Source organism: Microtus pennsylvanicus, chromosome 15, assembly GCF_037038515.1.
Source record: "Microtus pennsylvanicus isolate mMicPen1 chromosome 15, mMicPen1.hap1, whole genome shotgun sequence".
Taxonomy (NCBI): domain Eukaryota; kingdom Metazoa; phylum Chordata; class Mammalia; order Rodentia; family Cricetidae; genus Microtus; species Microtus pennsylvanicus.
In genome coordinates, this window is record NC_134593.1 from 25,738,150 (window position 1) to 25,758,452 (window position 20,303).

General features: G+C 43.5%; 1 protein-coding gene across 1 annotated transcript in view; it reads right to left on the minus strand.

Moving 5' to 3' along the window:
* Positions 1–20,303, minus strand: part of Adam2 (ADAM metallopeptidase domain 2) — a 44,989-nt gene that overhangs the window by 17,642 nt on the left and 7,044 nt on the right. Inside the window, exons 5-12 of the mRNA XM_075949558.1 lie at positions 15,844–15,920; positions 15,080–15,248; positions 14,383–14,439; positions 13,367–13,438; positions 11,974–12,140; positions 10,632–10,713; positions 7,021–7,157; positions 3,519–3,696 (exon numbers count right to left, since the gene is read on the minus strand). Coding sequence (XP_075805673.1) covers positions 3,519–3,696; positions 7,021–7,157; positions 10,632–10,713; positions 11,974–12,140; positions 13,367–13,438; positions 14,383–14,439; positions 15,080–15,248; positions 15,844–15,920 — 939 coding nt within the window. The remainder of the gene's footprint in view (positions 1–3,518; positions 3,697–7,020; positions 7,158–10,631; positions 10,714–11,973; positions 12,141–13,366; positions 13,439–14,382; positions 14,440–15,079; positions 15,249–15,843; positions 15,921–20,303) is intronic.

The window sequence follows — 20,303 nt, forward strand, 5'->3', positions numbered from 1 at the left end:
CAGTGGAGACAATGAGGTGGTCCCTGGCTCTTGTAGACAAAGGCTAAATAAATATAAGATGTAGGATAAGCAGAAGTTGTGGTTTGGTCTTATGTGATATTTTTTCAGCTTCGATAATATATGTCTCAATAACAGTTTATAGGCATTTTAGAGACTTTTTTTTTTTTTACAAAATTCTCCGTGGATGTGTGTTTCTGTGTGTTTGCACAGGAGAAGGTATATGTGCCTGTGCTTGTGATGCATGAGTGTAATACTCACAGAGGCCAGAAGAGGGCATCAGATTCCTGGAGCTAGAATTACAAATGTTTGTGAGTCGTCATGTGGATGCTGGGAACTGAACTTTGGTCATTCGAAGAGTAGCAAAAACAACTGAACTATCTTTTGCTGTCAGGGTTTCTGTCCTGCCCAGTTCCCACAGTCATTAAGTCCCAAAGAAATCACACAGAGATCTACATTAACTGTAAACTGATTGGCTCATTAGCTCAGTCTTCTTATTAACTCTTATAACTTATATTAGCCCATTATTTTTATCTATGTTAGCCACATGGCTTGGCACCTTTTTCCGTGAGGCAGTTATATCTTGCTTGCTCTGTGGCCAGGTCAGGTCTGCAGAGAGATGGGCTTCCTTCTTCCCTGAATTCTCCTGTTCTCATTGACCCGCCTCCACTTCCTGTCTGATTGTCCCGCCTATACTTCCTGCCTGGCTACTGGCCAATCAGCATTTATTTAAAATATAATTGATAGAATACAATTGTCCCACACCAATCTTTCCCAATATTTTTTTTTTCAATTTTGAGAGTTAGTCTCATTTGTCTATGCCAGCCTCAATGGCATTCAGCTACAGCTGGCCCTGAATGCCTGGCTTCTGCTTCCATTCCTGCCCCTGCAGCACTGGGATTGTAGGCATATACCACCATATCTAGCAATTCACTTTATCTTTAATTTTTAAAACAGTAGTATCTGAAGATGGCTAAAGTTGTTACTATTATATCATTTACTCATGGCTTCTATTTTATGCTTTCTGAATCTGCTTTAATAGCTTTGACTATTGGGGTTAGTAAGCAAACATAACAAAGGAGAGGTCTTTTTAGTTGATGCACGCACGCACACACACACACACAATTTTTAATTCCCAGGAATTTTAGATGGCAAATTGGGAAAACATTTACTAAAAGCAGACAAGAGTCAGCCTTGGAGGTTAGTTGTCTTAGAGGGACTGCCAGCAAGACATTCAGTAGGACACAGGAATGGTCCTATGTTTGGCACAGCTGTTCTGCTCAGTGGATGCATTGCTGTGGCTCTCTACATTGACTTCTACAGGGAAGGGATTATCACAGTGGTTAGACCTCAGTTAGATAACACGCCATGAGCTAGGACACATTGCTGTTAAATTTGAGTGGGAAGTTTCCATGTTTTTTCCACTCAAGCCAAACCAAGCAGAAATTTTGTTGCGATGGGCAACAGTTTCTTAAAAACATGCTATTCCGGGGAAGAAAGAGTCGATGAGGGGTTGTCTGGATCAGCTTGGCCTGTGGGCCTATCTATAGAAGAATGTCTTGATTACATCCAGTGTGGGTGGCTCCATTCCCTAGGTTTGGGTCCTGTCCTGCAGGAGTAAGCATGCAAGCAATCGTTCCCCATGGATGCGATCAGCTGCTGCAGGCTCCTGCAGCTTGACTTCCCTACAGTGAAGGCCAACAGCTTGGAAGTGAACCCTCCTCTTCTAAGTTGCGTCGTCAGTGTGTATGATCGCAAGAACAGCAGAGAAAACTGGACCCACTGCAGCATCAGAAAGACAGTTTTCTATTGAGAGGGGCACACACTAGTGACCTCAGCCAATACACAGGGAATCATGAACATGCGCGTCCTGGTTCCCCAGGGACACAGTACTCTCAGCAGCTGTGACAACGGCTTGTTCCCCTTTATCTCTCTATTTTTATCTCATTTACCTTCATTCCATCTTTTTCTCTTTCCTCCAACCCCACAGTTTTATGGAAGATTTATTTGGTTTGGAAAAAAAAACCCTCCCTGTGGTTATAGGTATATTTTAAATAATTTTGAATTAAATATTAAATTTAAATTGGTGATTGAATATTGGTAAAAAGTCAATAAGATTCCATGGCCAAACTCCAAATGGGCCTCTCATATTTCCTTACTTCATGGTGAAAGCTTCCCATCTGCCTTTCTGCATGGCAAGTGAGTTTAAGGGAAAGGTTGGGCAAGGCTGGGCCAAGAGGAAGAGAAGGGCTTCCTCTTAGGAGACGTCGCCCAAAGATGAGACTCAATGACCTTCAAAATAGCTTGTTTGAAAAATGAGAATGGGAGTGGCATGGACGGGAGGGATGGAGACGCCGTGGTCCAGAGGTGTAGCTGTGGAAAGCACGATGAATCTGCTCTGGAGGTCTCATGTACACTCGCAGGACTGCAGGTAACAGATTCCATTGCATGTGCACTGGGAGTGTGCTGAGAGGTGGCACCCTAACTCTTACAGAGGAGACGGGAGAGCGAGATTGTGATATAAATTATAGTCTTATCACTCTACGAGAGTCTTTCCACTCTACGAGGGTTGGGGACAAAGGGTTTATTTTAGCTCACCCTCTCTCCCTTAGGTCGCTTTTGTCGGGTTCTATCACAGCAACAGACACGAAATTAAGACAAAAGCCTTGTAAGAGACACTTAATACGAATTTCAGTGTTTGCTTTTAAATATGGAGATAAAGGCATTGTTCATCTCATACTATTGCAAGAAAATTTATTTATGCAAAGCACTCGCAAACTGCTTAGAGGTTACATCCTAATTCTTTTTTTTTTTTTTTTTTTTTTTTTTTGGTTTTTCAAGACAGGGTTTCTCTGTAGCTTTGGAGCCTATCCTGGAACTCGCTCTTGTAGACCAGGCTGGCCTCGAACTCACAGAGATCCACCTGCCTCTGCCTCCTGAGTGCTGGGATTAAAGGCGTGCACCACCACCGCCCGGCTACATTCTAATTCTTAATAGGGAGATGAGGGAGGAGAGGGGAGGAAGTGAGGGAAAGAGGGCGAGGAGAGTCAGGAGGCAGATGGTGAGCTCATAAGCCAGGCAAGATGGCTCAAGCCTGCGATCCCAGCACTCAGAAGGCTGGAGTTGTTTTGAGTTTTAGGCCAGCATGTGCTACACAGAGTGAACCCATATTAGATGCTGATCTAAGCTGTTGGGCTTAGCTGTGGTTTCTTTCATAGGGCGTGCATGCATTGATTATCAAGTCACCAACTCGCACATGGCGAGTGTGAACCATTTCCTTAGGTGCCACCTATACACCAATAAGAGTGGCAGAAAAAGCAAACATATCTGCATGGATAGGCTCCCAATCGGTGAACCATATGCCAAGACCCCCAAGTCTGTCCGTACGTCCCTTGCAAAGGCCTTTGTAGCAGGATGAAATGAAGCTGCTGTGAGAAATGAAGCAAACGGACAGGGGGACAGCACAGATGTTAATGGAAGCTCCTGTCGCTCTGGCCACATCCCCCTGCGGCAGCACTAACCTGCGGTCCACAGTCACACACTTCGTCCTCTTCCAACTCTCCATTCCCACAAACGGCCGCCTTGTAGGAAGGCTGTAGCTGCGGCTTGTTCCGAAGACAATACGAGTTTGGACTTGAGATGAAATTGAAAAAATTCTCCGTGCTGCAGTTACTGAAGGTCCGTACGCCGCTGGAATGACTGAGAAGAGCCCAGATGTCAACTGTTTGTGCCAAGAGTTCCCACAGGCCATCTACCCTTAATGTCTAAGTAGTTAGTCAGGAGGAAGGTACTGCAGGGCGGAGCCAGATCCGTGCACAGGAAGTCAGCTCTTGAGAACTCCAGCTAAACCTGTTAGCAGAAGCAGCAGCACAAAGTTTTGCTGGCGTTTACATGACAAATTCTGGTGACACTGGTCTCACAGTTTAGTATCTACCTTACATATCATTTCTTAAGTTGTCTCTTTCTTTTCCTACTAGAACTGTTGGACTTTGGAACAGCCCTGCCTTAAGGAAGGCCAATAATATTTTTTAAAAAATGAATTTTTAATGTACCTTGGTGTTTTGACTACATGTGTGTCTGTATGAGGGTATCAGACCCTCTGGAACTGAAGTTACAGATAGTTGTGAGCTGCCATGTAGGTGCTGGGAATTGAACCTGCGTCCTCTGAACGAGAAGCCAGTGCTCTTTGCACTGAGCCATCTCTCCAGCCCGGAAGGGCAATAATCTTTATCTCCCCTTATCTACACTTGGTCAGAGGTAATTTCCCCTGGCCTGGTTTTGTAGTTTTTAAATAACTCTTGCATCTCTTATCTTCTATCTTAAAACCTGAGCTCTGTGACTCTAGTAAGCAACTCTTTATGTGTGCATGTATATGTGTATGTGGGTATTCATAGGCATACAGGTGTGTGTGTGTGTGTGTGTGTGTGTGTGTGTGTGTGTGTGTGTGTGCGTGCACACACGCTTGCATATGACAGCAATCAGCCTCAGGTTTATGTGGGGTCAGGCAGGGCAGGGATCCACTTTGACCCGGACTCCTGCACTGTACCGCTGACTTAGGCCTTTGGTCAGGATGTAGATGCTGTAACATTAACACTGCGCAGTCACAGACAAGCAAGTGCGGGAAGAAGCATGTAGAGAGATTCAGACGGAGCACAGAACACAGTTGATGCTCTGGGTCACTGAGCTTCACCCTACCAGACTCAACCAACCATGGATCAAAAGTATCGGGGAGAACTTGTATCTGCTGGAAGAGAACAGACGGGTTTCCTTGGCCCTGTGTCCTGAATAGTACACCATGACAGAGACTTGCCTAACCCTGGCTTTAGAGCTGACTTACACGTCGCGGAAAGGAGAAGCGCAGTGCGCAGAAGGGCGCACACAACTAAGGAGCAGCTCTGTGAGGGACCTGTGCGCCCGAGGACTTGAGAAACCTCCCGTCCACAAGGGCTGCCTTAAATTAACTGATGAGGGAGGACATCCTAACTGCGGGCAGCACGGGGTGCTGGGCTGTGTACACGGGGAGTGTAGTGAGCACTAACCCTCAGGATTCCTTCCTTCCCTCTGCTTTTGAGCATGGGTGCGCTGTGCTCAGCCCAATGGGCTCACTGGGCGCTCTCTTTCTCCTTCTCCCACTCAAGAGCCTCTGAATTTAATTGGACACTTGATTTTCTTGTACAGATCCTGTCATCTCTCAAAGGGCAATACATGACGATTATAAGAATACACTTATTACTTTTAATTAATCAGTTTTGATACAATGGATACATACTAAAAAAAATAGCCCAGATTTTTTTTAAAAGCCTGTAATTTAAACATTAATAAACTTCTTTCTAAAAAAGAGCAATCCAAGCCTAGATGGCCTCCTTGATCAGTTCTACCAAATAAGTTGGAAAGCAATGAGGCCCACGGTGTGAAACCCACATGACCCTCCCAGGGTTAGAGGCATCGCAGCAGACCACAGCTCAAGACCAAACTATTCTCACCTGCACTTTCTCTGGATGAGAAAGTGGGGAAACACTACATTCTGAAGGGTTCCAACCACAGTGGAGTTGCTGTAAGAAAGCGCCTTGACCAAAAGCAACTTAGGGGAGCAAGGGGCAATTCCAGGTCACTGTCTGCCAATGAAAGGAAGCCATGGCAGGGACTCAAGCAGCCAGTCACCTCACACCCGCCAGTAGTCAAGAGCACCCGGGCTTGCTGCTGAGTGGTAAGCCAGCCGGTATCCTGCTAAGGTCACGGAAGGTAGCCCCCTGTGGGCGGAGGGTAAGCATGAGTCTTTCATCTTGGGGCCTGTTTTGTGGGTGGTCTGATGAAGGGGCTGGTTGATATTCCTAAGTGTCAAAAAGTTAGTCAGGCCTTGGAGTACTTCTTCAGTAGTTTCTGGTGGGAAATGAAATCTAAACACCTAAATGTAGTTGCCTCGTCATGTCCCTAGGTGGTGCTGTTCCAGGACGCTCTATGGTTATTCATCCTCAGGTCCCTCACAGAGGGTGACAGGGGGGCTTATGAACTTATGAACATCTCTGTGTATTTGACACCACCTCTATATGATGTTCAAGGCCTAGAGTCAATGCTGGGCAAATAACCCAGCATGCCGTGCTTCAGGAAGCAGGGACTAGGAAAACAGATACAATTTGAATCTGTGGGGGTGAAGCTCAGTGACCCAGAGCATCAACTGTGTTTTGTGCTTGGTCTGAATCGCTCCTCACGCTTCTTCTACACCCTTGCTTGTCTCTGACTGTGCAGTGTTAATGTTACAGCATCTACATCCTGACCAAAGGCCTAAGTCAGTGTTACAGCGCAGGAATCCGGGTCAACCAGGTTCCCTGGCACCTCTCTCACAAAAGCGGCTAAGTCTAAGGAATTGTTTGAATTCTGCTCACTGAGACATTCACTATCCCTACCCTGGTTGGTTCGGAACGTAACTGTACTTCAGAATGGTAAGTTACCATTGCCACAACAAGAGCTTCTTTCCTCACCAGCTGTCTTTCAGGAGTTCCCAATGAAGCCATTGGGTTGTTAAGAAACACTGTACCGGCCCGGGGCTGTGGCCCAGGTGGCAGAGAGCTTGCTGTGTTGGCCAGTTTCTGTTAACTTGACGCAGGCTGGAGCTATCTGGAAAAGGGAAGCTCAGCTGAGAAAACGCCTCCTCAGGGTTGGCCTGTGGACCACCTTATTGATTAATGGTTGATGTGGGAGGGTCATTCCGCTGTGGGAGGTGTGTCCTGAGCTGAATAAGGAAGGAAGCAGGCTGAGAAAGGCCTGAGGAACAAGCCAGTAAGCAGACTCCTCCAGGGCCTCTGCTTCAGTTCCGGCCTTGACTTGCCTCCCTGATGGACTAGGCCATGAAAGTGTAAGGTGAAATAAACCCTTGCTTCTCCAAGCTGCTTTTGATCATGGTGTTTTATCATAGCAACAGAAACCTAAGATGCCCGTTTTTTTAACAGGTTAGTTTTCTTTAAATAGACAGGAATTAACGTAATAGAAACCCTGGAGGTGAGGCAGGGGAGCCAAGGCTCTTACATTGCTTCCGGGTTCATCACGCAGATGGACACTCCACAGTGGCAATTGCTCGCATTGTCATACGTTATCCCCATGCTGAGGCTCAGGAGCTGAACTAAGACAATCGCCAGTGATTCCAGAGTTACGGCTCTGGGGTGCTGGAAAGAAAACCCACCAGACCATAAGTGTGCGTAGGCATTGTGCTAAGCATCTTACTTGAGCTAGGAAAACGTGATTGGTTACTCACAATAGCCACACAGTCAAATAAAGGGGAAGCATGCATTGGTGCTAGTCACGTTGGTGCTAGTCACAGAAGCGCTACCCACACTGCAACAGTGTGCTACAGGCAGCACTGCAAACACAGGAATGATCTCAAAATGCATGCCTTTTAATAATGGAGTGAGACACTCAGAAACAATAACTTAAATAAATTTAGATGGAATCAATTCCAGTTAGAATACTGAGATGTATAACTTAATGGTTTTGAGCACTTGCTGCTCTTCCAGACGACCCAAGTTTGATTCCAAGTACCTACACAGATGCTCACAGCTGTCTATAACTCCAGTTTCAGGAGATCTGACGCCCTCTTCTGGCTTCTGAGGGCACTGCACATTTGTGTACAGATACACATACATGCAAAACACTCATACACGTACAATAAAAATGAAACAAAAATGTAATCAGTCAGGTGGTGGTGGCGCACACCTTTAATCCTAGACCTCAGGAGGCAGAGACAGGTGGATCTCTGTGAGTTCAAGGCTGACGTGGTCTACATAGTACATAGTGAGTTCCAGGACAGCCAGGGTTACACAGAGAAACTTGTCGCAAAAAAAAAAAAAACCTAAATAGTAAATAAATAAAGTATTTAATTTAATAAATAATAAGATCAATGACATAAGTAAATAAAGTAAAATAAATAACTTTAAACAAATTATGAATGGTTAGAAAATTCAAAATAGGCATCACTAGATATCAGCATGGAGAAAAATGAAAATAGACCCATCTCTATTGCCAATAACAAAGCTCAAGTCCAAATGGATCAAAGACTTCAACATAAAACCAACCATGCTGCACCTCATAGAAGAGAAAGTGGGAAGTATACTTGAACTCATTGGCACAGGGAACCACTTCCTAACTATAACCCCAGTAATATAGACACTGAGCACAACAATTAATAAATGGGACCTCCTGAAACTGAGAAAGTTCTGTAAAGCAAAGGACATGGTCAACAAGACAAAATGGCAGCTTACAGAATGGGAAAAGATCTTCATCAACTCACATTGGACAGAGGATTGATCTCCAAAATATATAAAGAACTCAAGAAACTAGACAGTGAAAGAACAAATAATCCAATAAAAAATGGAATACAGACCTAAACAGAGAACTCTCAACAGAGGAATCTAAAATGGCTGAAAGACACTTAAGGAAATGTTCAATATCTTTAGTCATCAGAGAAATGCAAATCAAAACAACTCTGAGATTCCATCTTACACCTGTAAGAATGGCCAAGGTCAAAAACACTAATGACAACTTATGCTGGAGAGGATGTGGAGTAAAGGGAACACTACCCCATTGTTGGTGGGAGTGCAAACTTGTATAGCCCCTTTAGAAATCAGTATGACGATTTCTCAGAAAATTAAGAAATGACCTTCCTTAAGACCTAGCAATACTGCTGTTGGGTATATACCCAAAAGACACCTAATCATACCACAAGGACGTGTGCTCAACTATGTTCATAGGAGCACTAATTGTAATAGCCAGAACATGGAACCAGCCTAGGTGCTCCTCAACCAAAGAATGGATAAAGAAGATGTGATACATTTACGCAATGGAGCACTACACAATGGTAAAACATGACATCTTGAAATTTGTGGGCAAATGGATGGCTCTAGAAAAAACCATATTGAGTGAGGTAACTCAGATTCAGAAAGACAAATGTAATACATATTCACTCATAAGTGGCTTTTAAACATAAATCAAAAAAAAATCAGCCTACAGGTTGTAACCCCAGAGAAACTAGGCAACAAAGAGGACCCCAAGAGAGACATACATGGATCTAGATAGGAAGAAGAAAAAGACAAGATCTCCTGAGTAAATTGGGAACATGGGGGGTCATGGGAGAAGACAGAAGGGAAGAGGGGAGGAAGGAAGGGGAACAGAGAAAAATGAATAGCTCAATAAAAACAACAAAAAAAGAAAATTCAAAATAGAACTGAGCCTTCTCTCATGTTAAATAGCAGCCTAGAGCAAGCATCTTATCTACTGGAGCCAGAGAGCACTTCTCCTAGAGATCATAAATGAGACAAAACAGCCATTTGTCAACCCTACTCAGTGTTGTTCAAGTCAACTGTCTCACAGACGCTCAAAGGTTATGAAGGGGAAAATGGCTTTCATTTCCTGAGGAAAAGATTCCCTCGCTATGGAAACTACAGGAGTCAGACACTTGGGGGCAGAGTGCTGTGTCTGATGAAGAATGTGTTCATTCATGTTACATACGTGTACCTGTATTATTTCGTGTGTCTTTGTGTATGCTTCTGTGTGTGTGTGTGTGTGTATATATATATGTGTGTGTGTGTGTGTGTGTGTGTGTGTGTGTGTATATATATATACATGTGTGAGCATGCTCATTCGGGCATGCGTGTGGAGGCCAGAGGCCCACCTCAGGTATCCTTCTCTTTGCCCTCTACTCTTTGAGACAAGGTCTCTAGTTCGATGTGGACCTCAGTGCGGACAGTACTGGCTGCTGGGGAGCTCCACAGATCCTCTCCTCTCTGTCTCCCAGCACTGGGGTTACAGTGTGAGCTAACTTTCCCAGCTTTCTTACATGGTGACTGGGGAATCAGGTACTCATGTCCACACAGAGGACACTTTCTTCACCAAGTCATCTTGTGGTCACTGTTCATTGTCTGCAGTAACCACTACACAGTCTGTGTATGTAAACCAAGTGCTATACTTTATATATATGTGTGTGTGTCTGTGTGTGTGTGTGTTGCATCTGAATTTTTGAGGAAGTCATACATCCCACCTTTAGAGAGCAGGGAAATCACCTTTTCCATAAAATAAAAGTGACATTTACCAAAATATGATTTATAAATTTTAAATATAAATTTTCTCTTTCCCAGCTTCACTGTGCTCCATTTTGCTTATTAGAGTGGGGATCATTCTATGTCGCCTCTTTGAAACTCCAGTAGACATTGCACAAACACAAACGCTAAAGAAAGGAGCAAGTTCTACAGTGAGAAGTACCAAAGTGAAATGATATCAGGATTACACAGTGTCAATGCCCTAAGAGCCCTACAATAACGCAAATTTTAATGAGGGCAGCAAATCAAGAGAATCTTTAATTTTATACTGTTTATACTGCAGTTTGTTATACAGATTTACTTTAATTTTGTGTGTGTGTGTGTGTGTGTGTGTGTGTGTGTGAGTGAGTGAGTGAAGTGCCCATAGAAGCCATAAGAGGGCATCGGATCTCCTGGAGCAGGAGTCACAGCTGGTTGTGAGCTAAAGGATGTGGGTGGGTGCAGGAAGGGAAGTTGGGCCCTCTGTGGAGGAGCAAGAGCTCTCCAGCAAGCCTCCTCCCCCCCCCCCCGTTAGGAATTCTAATCAACCAGACTAAAGCTGTAGCATACCAGAGCAACGCCTCCTGCGTAGTTCTTGTTACACATCTTCCCTTGAAAGGTGGCACCGACATAGTCTGAAGTTTCTCTGTAACTAAATTGAAAACAGATGATAATTGTATAATTTTGCAAAAGGTAGCAGAGTTAATGCTCTGTTTTCACAGGACAGAGTTTAGTGTTGCTCACTGATTCAGACTCTTCAATTTTCCACTGACATTCGTGTGACATGGGTTAGGATGTACCCCATGTTCCTACATTTTCTAAAAATGATAAAAATCCATTAAAAAATAGGACATGCACTTTTACATGGGCTTCAAAACGTAGTGATAATGAATTCAATGCAGTGACTATTTTAGAATAAAATGGATATAGTCTCTGAAATAAATATAAAAATAAATAAAATTCCTTAGAATGGCAAAACGAGGCACAAGGCAGAGTCCGGGAGGAGCTGTGATGTCTTTTCCTCTTCTGGTGGCCTTAACGAGCCATATAAGGCAAGCATGTAACCGAATACTAAAAGTCCGCAAGTCATGTGTGTTCTGAAATTGCCAGTGATAGAAAACAAGGAGTCTATCAAATCGGGGCTTGCATATTAAAATTTCAACACGTTATATTCACAGTATATTAGAACAGTAGTTCTCAACCTATGGGTCATGACCCCTATCTCCAAAAATATTTACATTACTGTTCATAACAGTAGCAAAACTACGGTTAGGAAGTAGCCACAAACATAACTTTATGGTTGGGGTCACCACACCATGAGACACTGTGTTAAAGGGTCGCAGCGTGGGGAAGGCTGAGGACCCCGCTGCTGTAGACTATTCAGAAGCATCTTCCTTTCTGGGTTTTCAGTCTTCCATAGTGTGTGCACGTGCTCATCTGTGTGCGCCCTGGGGTTACAGAAGCACGGGCCACCTGGCTTTTATACAGGTTCTGAACTTGGGGACTCAGGAGTGCACAGCAAGCCCTCTATCCACACGACCATTTCCTCATTGTTCTTGTCGTCATCATTACTATCATTTCAAAGAGCAAAACTAAATACCTCCATTCACAGAACTCACACAGATGTTGTCGTGAGCTTCACTTGATGGAGTGATGTGTGCTCTGTGCTAAGAAGACGCCTGGAAGCTGGGCTGAAGAAGTGAGCTTCAACTACAGACCAACCAAGTGAGGGACCTTCATGATTTCACCATAGTAAGTTGTCCCAATAACAGCTGCATGCCATTGTATATACAAGGGGTGGAAATCACAGAGAGCTTGCTTTTTCTCTAAAATGCTTGTGGATTGTTGGAAAAGGGATCAGGCTGGCCAGTTTCTCTGGATGTAACATGTCACAGCTTGAGGAGGTACGTACACAAGTAAAAATGCCATGTCGTGTGGACGCAGCACAAGGTAAGACTGTTTCCAGTTCAGGAACCTGTAGAGCAACTCGTTAGCATCGCCGGTGGTCAAGATTTTGTTTTCATCCATCCAAAATTCCAGGGAAGACAGAATTACTGTAAGATTAAAGGGGGCAAAAATCTAAAATAGAACACAGACAGAAAACCTGTTCAAACGACATGATCTAAAGGGACTAGGCAAAAGAGCTCTGAAAATCAGTTCAGGTCATGCATTTAACTGCACTGGACTCGGCATTTGAAAGTGTTCGTCAGTGGTAAGTGTCCTGATCATGAAAGTTATACTGGATACTTTAAAATGCTCGCACTTTTAATGCTTGCACATTCCTCTCCCAGGAAAGTCTCATTGTATGTAACCCTTCCAATGACCTACTTTCTGTGTAGAAGAACTGAAACTTCCAAAGCAACTCAATGAGCCTTCCGTCACTCAGCATGCATCTTTATGCCCTTCCACAAAAGAAGGTATGGGGGCTCTTAGGGACAGCAGCAAGTGTGGTGCTTTCAGTGATAATGTCCCATGTAGGTGCTGGCATTTGGATATTGGTCACCGGTCGGTGGCACTGTTTGGGGAGGTTTAGAAAGTGTGGCTTTGCTGGAGGAAGCGTGTCACTGGAGGCGGGGCTTGAGGTTTCAGAGCTGAACACCACTCCCAGTTGCTCTCTCTGCTTCCTGCTCTTCGTTCCAGGCACATGCTCTCAGCTTTTGTCTCTAGCTGCCATATCTGCTGCCTCCTGCCCTGCTGTCTCCACTATTAAGGACTCTAACCCTCTGAACTATAAGCCCAAAGAAACTCTGCCTTCTATCAGCATCTTATTTATGGTTTCTATTGCTGTGAAGAGACACCCTGACCACAGCAACTCTTATAAAGAAAACATTTAATTGAGAGTGGCTCATTTACTGTTTCAGAGATTTAGTCCATTTCCTCCTGGCAGGAAGGAAAGCGGTGTGCAGGCAGATGTGGTGCTGGAGCCGAGAGAGCTACACCTTGACTCAGAGGCAACAGAAAGCCAACCGACTGTCACAGGGAGGGAAGCTTGAGAAAAAGACCTTAAAGCCCGCCCCACAGTGCTGCACTTCCAACAGAAGCTGTGGCCCAGATTAGAGGTGTGCCCTCTGGCCTCAGGTCTGGATTAAAGGTGTGTGTCACCCAGCCTCCTCCAACAAGACCACACTTCCTCTAACACAGCCACAGCTCCTAATAGTGCCACTCCCTATGAGTGGTGGAGGCCAGTTACATCCAAACTACCACAGTAAGTTACATTGGATATGGCGTTTTATCACAATAATGGAAACGTAACCAAGACACAAATGTGAAATATTTTTTAAGAAACAAAAAAAGAAAATACTTACAGCATTTGCCAGTCCGATCAACTGGAAAATCTTTTGAGTGACAATGGATGAATCAGCCCCAATATGCTCATACTGTAAAATAAAATTGCCATTTATATACATACATATATTTGTTCAGCATTGATGATTTAATTCTTCTGTTAGAAGTTTAATATAGCAAAGCAATAAGCTGTTTTAAATCACTAACATATTTTAATCAGCATTATTTTATTATTCATACCATATAGTGTAAAAATAGAAAATATAAAAAAGATCTGAAAAAAATTCAAGCTAAAATTCCACTATTAATAAATTAAAGATAATAATAGTTCTAGACACAAAACGTTAGCTTTAAATGATTTAGATGTGACTATCTCAGCGTTTTGCTTATTATGTGTGCATCTGCAGTGGCCATGGAGGCCAGGGGAGGGCATCGAATCACATGGGCTTGACTTAGAGGCTGTTGTCTGTCAATCACCGCATGGGTGCCGGGAACTGAACTCAGGTCCTTTGGAAGGGCAGCAAGCGTTCTTAACCAAAGTCATCTCTCCAGCTCCAGGAAGCAACTTAAGACTGGGAAAATTCCCAGAGTCCGTATATATGTGAAAAGCTCCTAAAATGTTACATACTGAGGGATTCCATTTATACAATGCTTTGGAAATGAAGCCCGGTGAGATTGGGGGAGGGAGGGGTGTGGCTGGAAAGCTGCATGCAGTGGCTCCCTGTTGGGGTGCAAAGATCCCGTATCTTGACTGCTGCAGCACTGGCAGAAGGCATCTGTGTGTGCACGTGTTCTTACAAGTATGTGTGAGTACATGACTCTCCTCAGTAAGAAGGTAAACTAGTAAATGAGAAAGCATTTTAATAAAAATTTCCAGCTATGACAAAAGGAATAATGGGGAGAAAAAGAGTGCAAATAATTGAGATTATTAAAATCCAAGTTATTGCCTTCTACTGTGAGACATGGGAGAATTGTTTTCCAATGCTTCACTGCTAATAAACAATGCCCAGGACAAATGCAATTGGAATACACTTACCATTTCTTTCTCAACTACAATATGTATTTCCACATAGTAAGGGACAACTTGCGGTGGCTGGAAAAAAAAAAAAAACACAGACTCGAAGTCAAAATGCTAGTGAGATGAATGTGGAGAGATTTTTATATTCAGAAATAGAACCAGAAGCATTCCCAAGGCAGACCCTCCAGACTCCTCTCCACCTGTTTCCCCGGTCCTACGCTGCACCTTATCAGACATTATCTTATCCAGAAGGTAATCCATCTCTCTTCCTTTCTCTGCGTTCTCACTGATCCCACCTCTCCCGGCCTTTCTCCATATTCTGGTTGATCCCATCTCTCCTTTTCTTTCTCCAGGTTCTCATTCATCTTGTAAGTAGTTCTGTTAGCTGAGTGGGATTCCTTTTAAACTTCATCTTTATTTTTAAATTAAAAACAACTAATGTGCATCTGTGTGTGTGTGTGTGTGTGTGTGTCTGTCTGTCTGTCTGTCTGTCAAATGTGCACCACGGATGTGCAGTGCCAGCATTTGTGGCTCTCTTGGGTATTTATTTAGTCACACTTAATCCCCCAGGCCAGGTTGAGAACAATTCGCCCACATTTTGCTCTTGATTAAGCCATTTTTAGACATTCTTGGGATGTCTATGTGTGTGGGGGGTCTGTAAACAAATAATTTGTGTATCAGAAAATTACTTGATACCATCTAATTAATCCCCTACCGTGACACTTTCTATCTTATACTTCAGGTCCCTTAGTTCAATATCCTTCTCTGCATAGAGTAAAGCGTCTCTTTTCTTAGGTTCCACCTGATAGACCACGTGTTCAAAACCAATGGAAGATTCCAGAGGTTCAATTCCATAGCTAACATTTCCAAACTGAAGAAAACCTCTGCCAAGAAAGAAAAAAAAATACAAGTTATAAATAAACCATGGCACAGGAAGGCATCAGTTAATTGCCATGTACTTAACACATTTTCATAAGTTCACTGAGTACTGTGTTACTGAAGAGCCACACACTGAGAGGCACAGAAGAATAACACAGTTGGGATATTCCAACTATTAATATCTCATGACTCTGTGGGGCTAGAGAAATGGTTGCGCAGTTCAGAGCACTTGCTGCTCTTCCGGAGGACCAGGGTTTGGTTCCCAGCTCCATAGGGCCCTCACAACCACTTGTAGTTCCAGTGTGCTCATCTAGTACATATGCCGGCACACACATATACACATAAAAATAGCAAAAAATAAATCCTGAGAATTTTTTTATGAACTCCCAATTTAAGAATAACTTAAATTCAGCATGAGGGTACAAGCTGTTTTTAAAATAATTTCCATTTATAATCTTTCCATTTATAATCCATTTTGTGTTCCAAACATTTACACACACACACACACACACACACACACACACACACACACACACACACACACAGATTTGTTTTTTTTTAAAAAACCACACCATTTTATATACAATTATGCATTACAACCTGAGTCCGGTACAAGTGCTAACAATCACCATAGAATCTGGATAACCTTCAATGTATCCTTGGAAGTAGCAGGCATTCTGAAACAGAAAGAGAAAAGGTACAATGTATCGGTGTGGTAAAGGCAGCATTGTCAGAGACCACAGATTGTCAGCTACTTTGTGTATCAAACACCAGTTGTTTCCAAAAATGGACCCATAAGACCAGTGGGTGGAGGGGAGCACAGCTTTCCAAAGTGCTCTTGTGGTTTTGTAAGCAACCACATGTATTTTCATATATTCTCGCTCTCTGTCTCCCTCTCCTTCCCTCCCTCTCTCTTTCCTTCTCTCCCTTCTTCTCCCACCCTCTCTCTTTGAGAATGGGTTTCACTATATAGCCCTGGTCTACCCCGAACTCACTAGGTAGACTAAGCTGGTCTCGATTTCACAGAGATCTGCCTGCCTCTGTCTCATTAAATATGATTTACTTTATCGATAATTAGGATAATTATTGATAATCAAAAGCTCTTTTTGTTTTGTTTTTATCCTCTCTTGACTTAATTCTGCAGGTTAGACAAGCAAAAGGAATGGAAAAGGGAAATTTGTTCTCGAGAGTATTTTGAGTGAGATGTTAGATTGGCTTGCAGAGCTCTCTCAGAGAAGCCAGCAATAACTCCAGAAACAGGACCATTAAATTCATGGAGCTTCTCAATATGTGGGTCCCCCAGCTGCAAGGGCCAGGCAAGGGAGTAGGGGGCCTAAACAGTCATCTCTCTAGGGTGGGGACAATAATCTGTGGGTCACATGGGAATCTGGCAGAAACTAAGACTCATGAAGCTGGCAAGCCAGGTGCTAGCTCCAGGAGGATTACTGAAACAAGACCAGAAATGCTTGAAGTTGATTTCTTCCAGTGCTGGGATTTGAACCTAAGACCTCCTGCATGGTAAGCAAAGACTCTACCACTGAACTATGTCTCCAGCCCAAGACTGGAAACTCTTCAAAGTTTCATAAGTGTTTTGATGACATCATTGAACATGGCCAGAACATGATTAAAAATACATTTTTGGGGGGGGTGGTGATGTGGTGTACACCTTTAATCCCAGCCATTGGGAGACAGAGGCAGGCAGATTTCTGAGTTTAAGGTCAATCCTGTCTACATTGTGAGTTCCAGGCTAGTCAAGTGAGATCCTGTCTCAAAAAAAAAGTACACACACACAGAAAGAGAGAGAAAGAGAGAGAGAGAGAGAGAGAGAGAGAGAGAGAGAGAGAGAGAGAGAGAGAGAAGGGAGATGGGGGAAAGTAGCACACAGTCAAAACAAACAAACAAAAAACCACAACAGAATAACAGTTCGACATTAAAAGAGAGGATTTTGAATTACCAAATACTAAAACACATGCTAAAACTGTGATCAAGAATTCCAAGGAAAAATTGAGCACAACAGAGGATCAGCTAGAGAGTCTGGAGAACTATGAAGCATAAATAGCCAATTAGAGCAGAAAAAATACTTTAAGTGAACACACCAAGTAGGTTTCACTGCAGAAGCAAGGGTCAATAAACCCTTCCAAATCAGTCCAGTGAGACTTGCCAAGATGGCCTCACTCAGCAGAGGAGGGGCTAGAAAATGTGAGGAGAGAAAAAGGGGAGGTGGAATTCCAGGACAACATGGAGGGACTGGAAAATTGGAGACTGTCTAACCCAGTAATGGAGGTTGAGAAAGCATTTATCCTCTCCACCAGTTCCCTGAAGTGTAGACTTGCCTCATGTAACCAGAAGTCAAGGTCAGCACCGCTGTATCCATCCACCTCTGATCTAGAAAAGCCCAAAGGAACTGGTTTAGCTCTTACTTCAGAGGCGCTTTTATTATCATCAGCTTTTAGTAAAGACCAAGAGTGAGCCAAAAGGATGCCTCCAAGAGCAAAGATGAGGATGCTGAGGGTTCTCCGGAAAGTGAACATTGACCTGAGCAGGGTGTGCTTTCTGATTGACAGAACTCACTTAGGTCACCTTAGAGAGAGTAGGCTGTCAAGAAGGTGGTAATCAACCTCTTCTGGGATTTTATTTGCAACAAAACAAGAGGAACTCATGCCTACAGGCATAGTGAACAACCAGAAAGGTAAGGTTGTAGGGAGAAAGTGATGCTAGGTTTGTCAGCTTTCTGTGTTCAGCCTCCAACTAGCTGGCTAGCTTGTGAGGGACAAACAGATGGATAGGAGGCGTGTCCTGGGTCACAGAAGACATGGAAGCTTGTTTGATCTACACAGCTGTCCCTCCAAGGTAGGCACACTGGATTACAATGAGCTATAGAACACTGTGTGCCCTGGGGCCTGGCTAAGACATGGCAGTGACCAGTCAGCAGGGAACAGAGCCTGACAATGGTGTGGGCCAGGAAAAAGAGAACCCTGCACGTCCACTTTCTTCCAGGCTGACCCTGGGCACAACTCTAACTTTATCCTCCTGTATAATAATCCCAGCACAGACTTAACACCCGATGGGCATTAACTGACAATTAACAGAACTTCTAACAATTATAAACATCAAGGATGGAGAAAATACTCAGACTGGCTACATGGCACTATGCAAAATGTCTAATTTCAAACAAAATATTGGTAGATATCTAAAGAAACAAACAAGCACAAAATAATTGGGGAAAAGAGGCATTTAAGAGAATCTCCCAACTTTTGAGAGGCTGCGTGCTTGGATTCCTGAAAAAGCAATTGTTGAGCCCCTGATCCCCAAAGTGACAGAATCAAGAGATGGCGCACAGACCTGGCTGTGTGGTGCACACCTTTAATCTCAGCATTTGGGAAGAAGAGGCTGGAGGATCTCTGTGAGTTCGAGGCCCATTTTCGTCTACAAAGCTAGTTCCAGGACAACCAGGGCTGTTACACAGAGAAACCCTGTCTTGAAAAACCAAAAAGCAAAGAAGGGCGGTGGGGGGGGGGAGAAGCATTGGTTGTCTACATGGTTGATTTGGTTTTTGGCATATGTTATAATTTCCAGGATAGTATGATTTTTTAGGGATGAACACAACTTTTGAAAATCTTATTTTTCTGTTTTCTTTTTTTTTAACCTGTTTTGATGGCTAGAAACAGGCTTAAGGCAATGATAGGAACCCAGATTATCGACATGAAGGCATGTAATTAGTTGTGTTGACATCATCATTTAACAATTCAGCACCTTTAGGTTTTAAATAAAGCATTCTTTCCTTAGCCTTTCCTTAAAGCCGTGCTTTTGAAGCAAGGAAACAGAGTCTAACCATTATAGAAGTGGCCTCACAGTCATTTTGTCCCAATCTTGCTGCCTTAGTCTCCTGAACTGAGTTAACAGACATGTGTTACCACGCAGGCTTTTGTTTTATAGGATTTTTGTTGTTGTTCTTATTGCTTATTTCTTAACCTGGTCCAGGCTGGTGCACTTCCTATATAGCTGAGGGTGACCTTGAACTCCTAATTCTTCTGCTTTTACCTCCTGTGTCTTGAGAATACAAGCATATGTCTTCATGTTCAAGTGTGAGCTATTGTGGCCTTGTGTCTGTCTTTCTCTCATACACACATGTAAATTTCTGTGTGTAACATGACAAGACCATTGAACAATATGCATTATTTATTTATTAATATCGACTCAAATGTATCTGCTTTCTCGGGTTGTACAGTAATTAAAGCAAGGCATTCTAGTGTCAGTTGTCAACTTCACAGAATCTAGACTCGCCTGGGAGATGGTCTCTGGGAATGCCGGCTGGGGAATCACCATGCTTTTGTTTACTGAGTTGGGAATACCCCTCTACCAGGTGTTAGCACTACTCCCTGCCTGGGATGCAGGACTTTATACATGGAGAAAGGCAGCTGAGCTGCAGGATGCTTTAATATCTCTCTGTCCCTAACCAGAGATACAAAGTAAGAAGTTGCTTTAAGCTCCTAACCAGAGATATAATGTAAGCAGTTGCTTCAAGCTCCGGACGTCTTGCTTATCCCACCAGGATGAGCTTAAACTATGAGCCAGAGCAAACCCTTTCTCCTTGAAGTTGCCTTTGCTAGGGTATTCTCCCGGCAACAGGGAAAGCAATCAAGACACAAGGACCGTGTCTATCACTTTGTTTTGTTAAAATCTTAGTCTCTACAGAGGATGCCATCATTACTTAGAAAATAAAAATTCAAAGGAGAGAGGAGGAGGAAGGGGGAGCAGAGGAGAGGAAGAGGGAGCACAGGGCGAGGCAATGGGAGCAATAAAAAGTACACTTCAGACATGGCTTCTCTAGTTCTGCAGTTCTGCCCACATTTCTCAGGTGCTTTCCATCCCGCAAGGTAGATACCAGTAAACAAAGCTCCAAGTGTTTCAAGGGTGTGAAGATGTAGTATTTTCCTAATTGTTCATGAAATTTTATTTGTTCTCATTTGGTCCTTGGGCAACTTCAGAGAACACCTTGGGGTTTTCTTGTTTTCCCACATATGGCTTCCCTGATTCAAATCATGATTTCCACCAACACC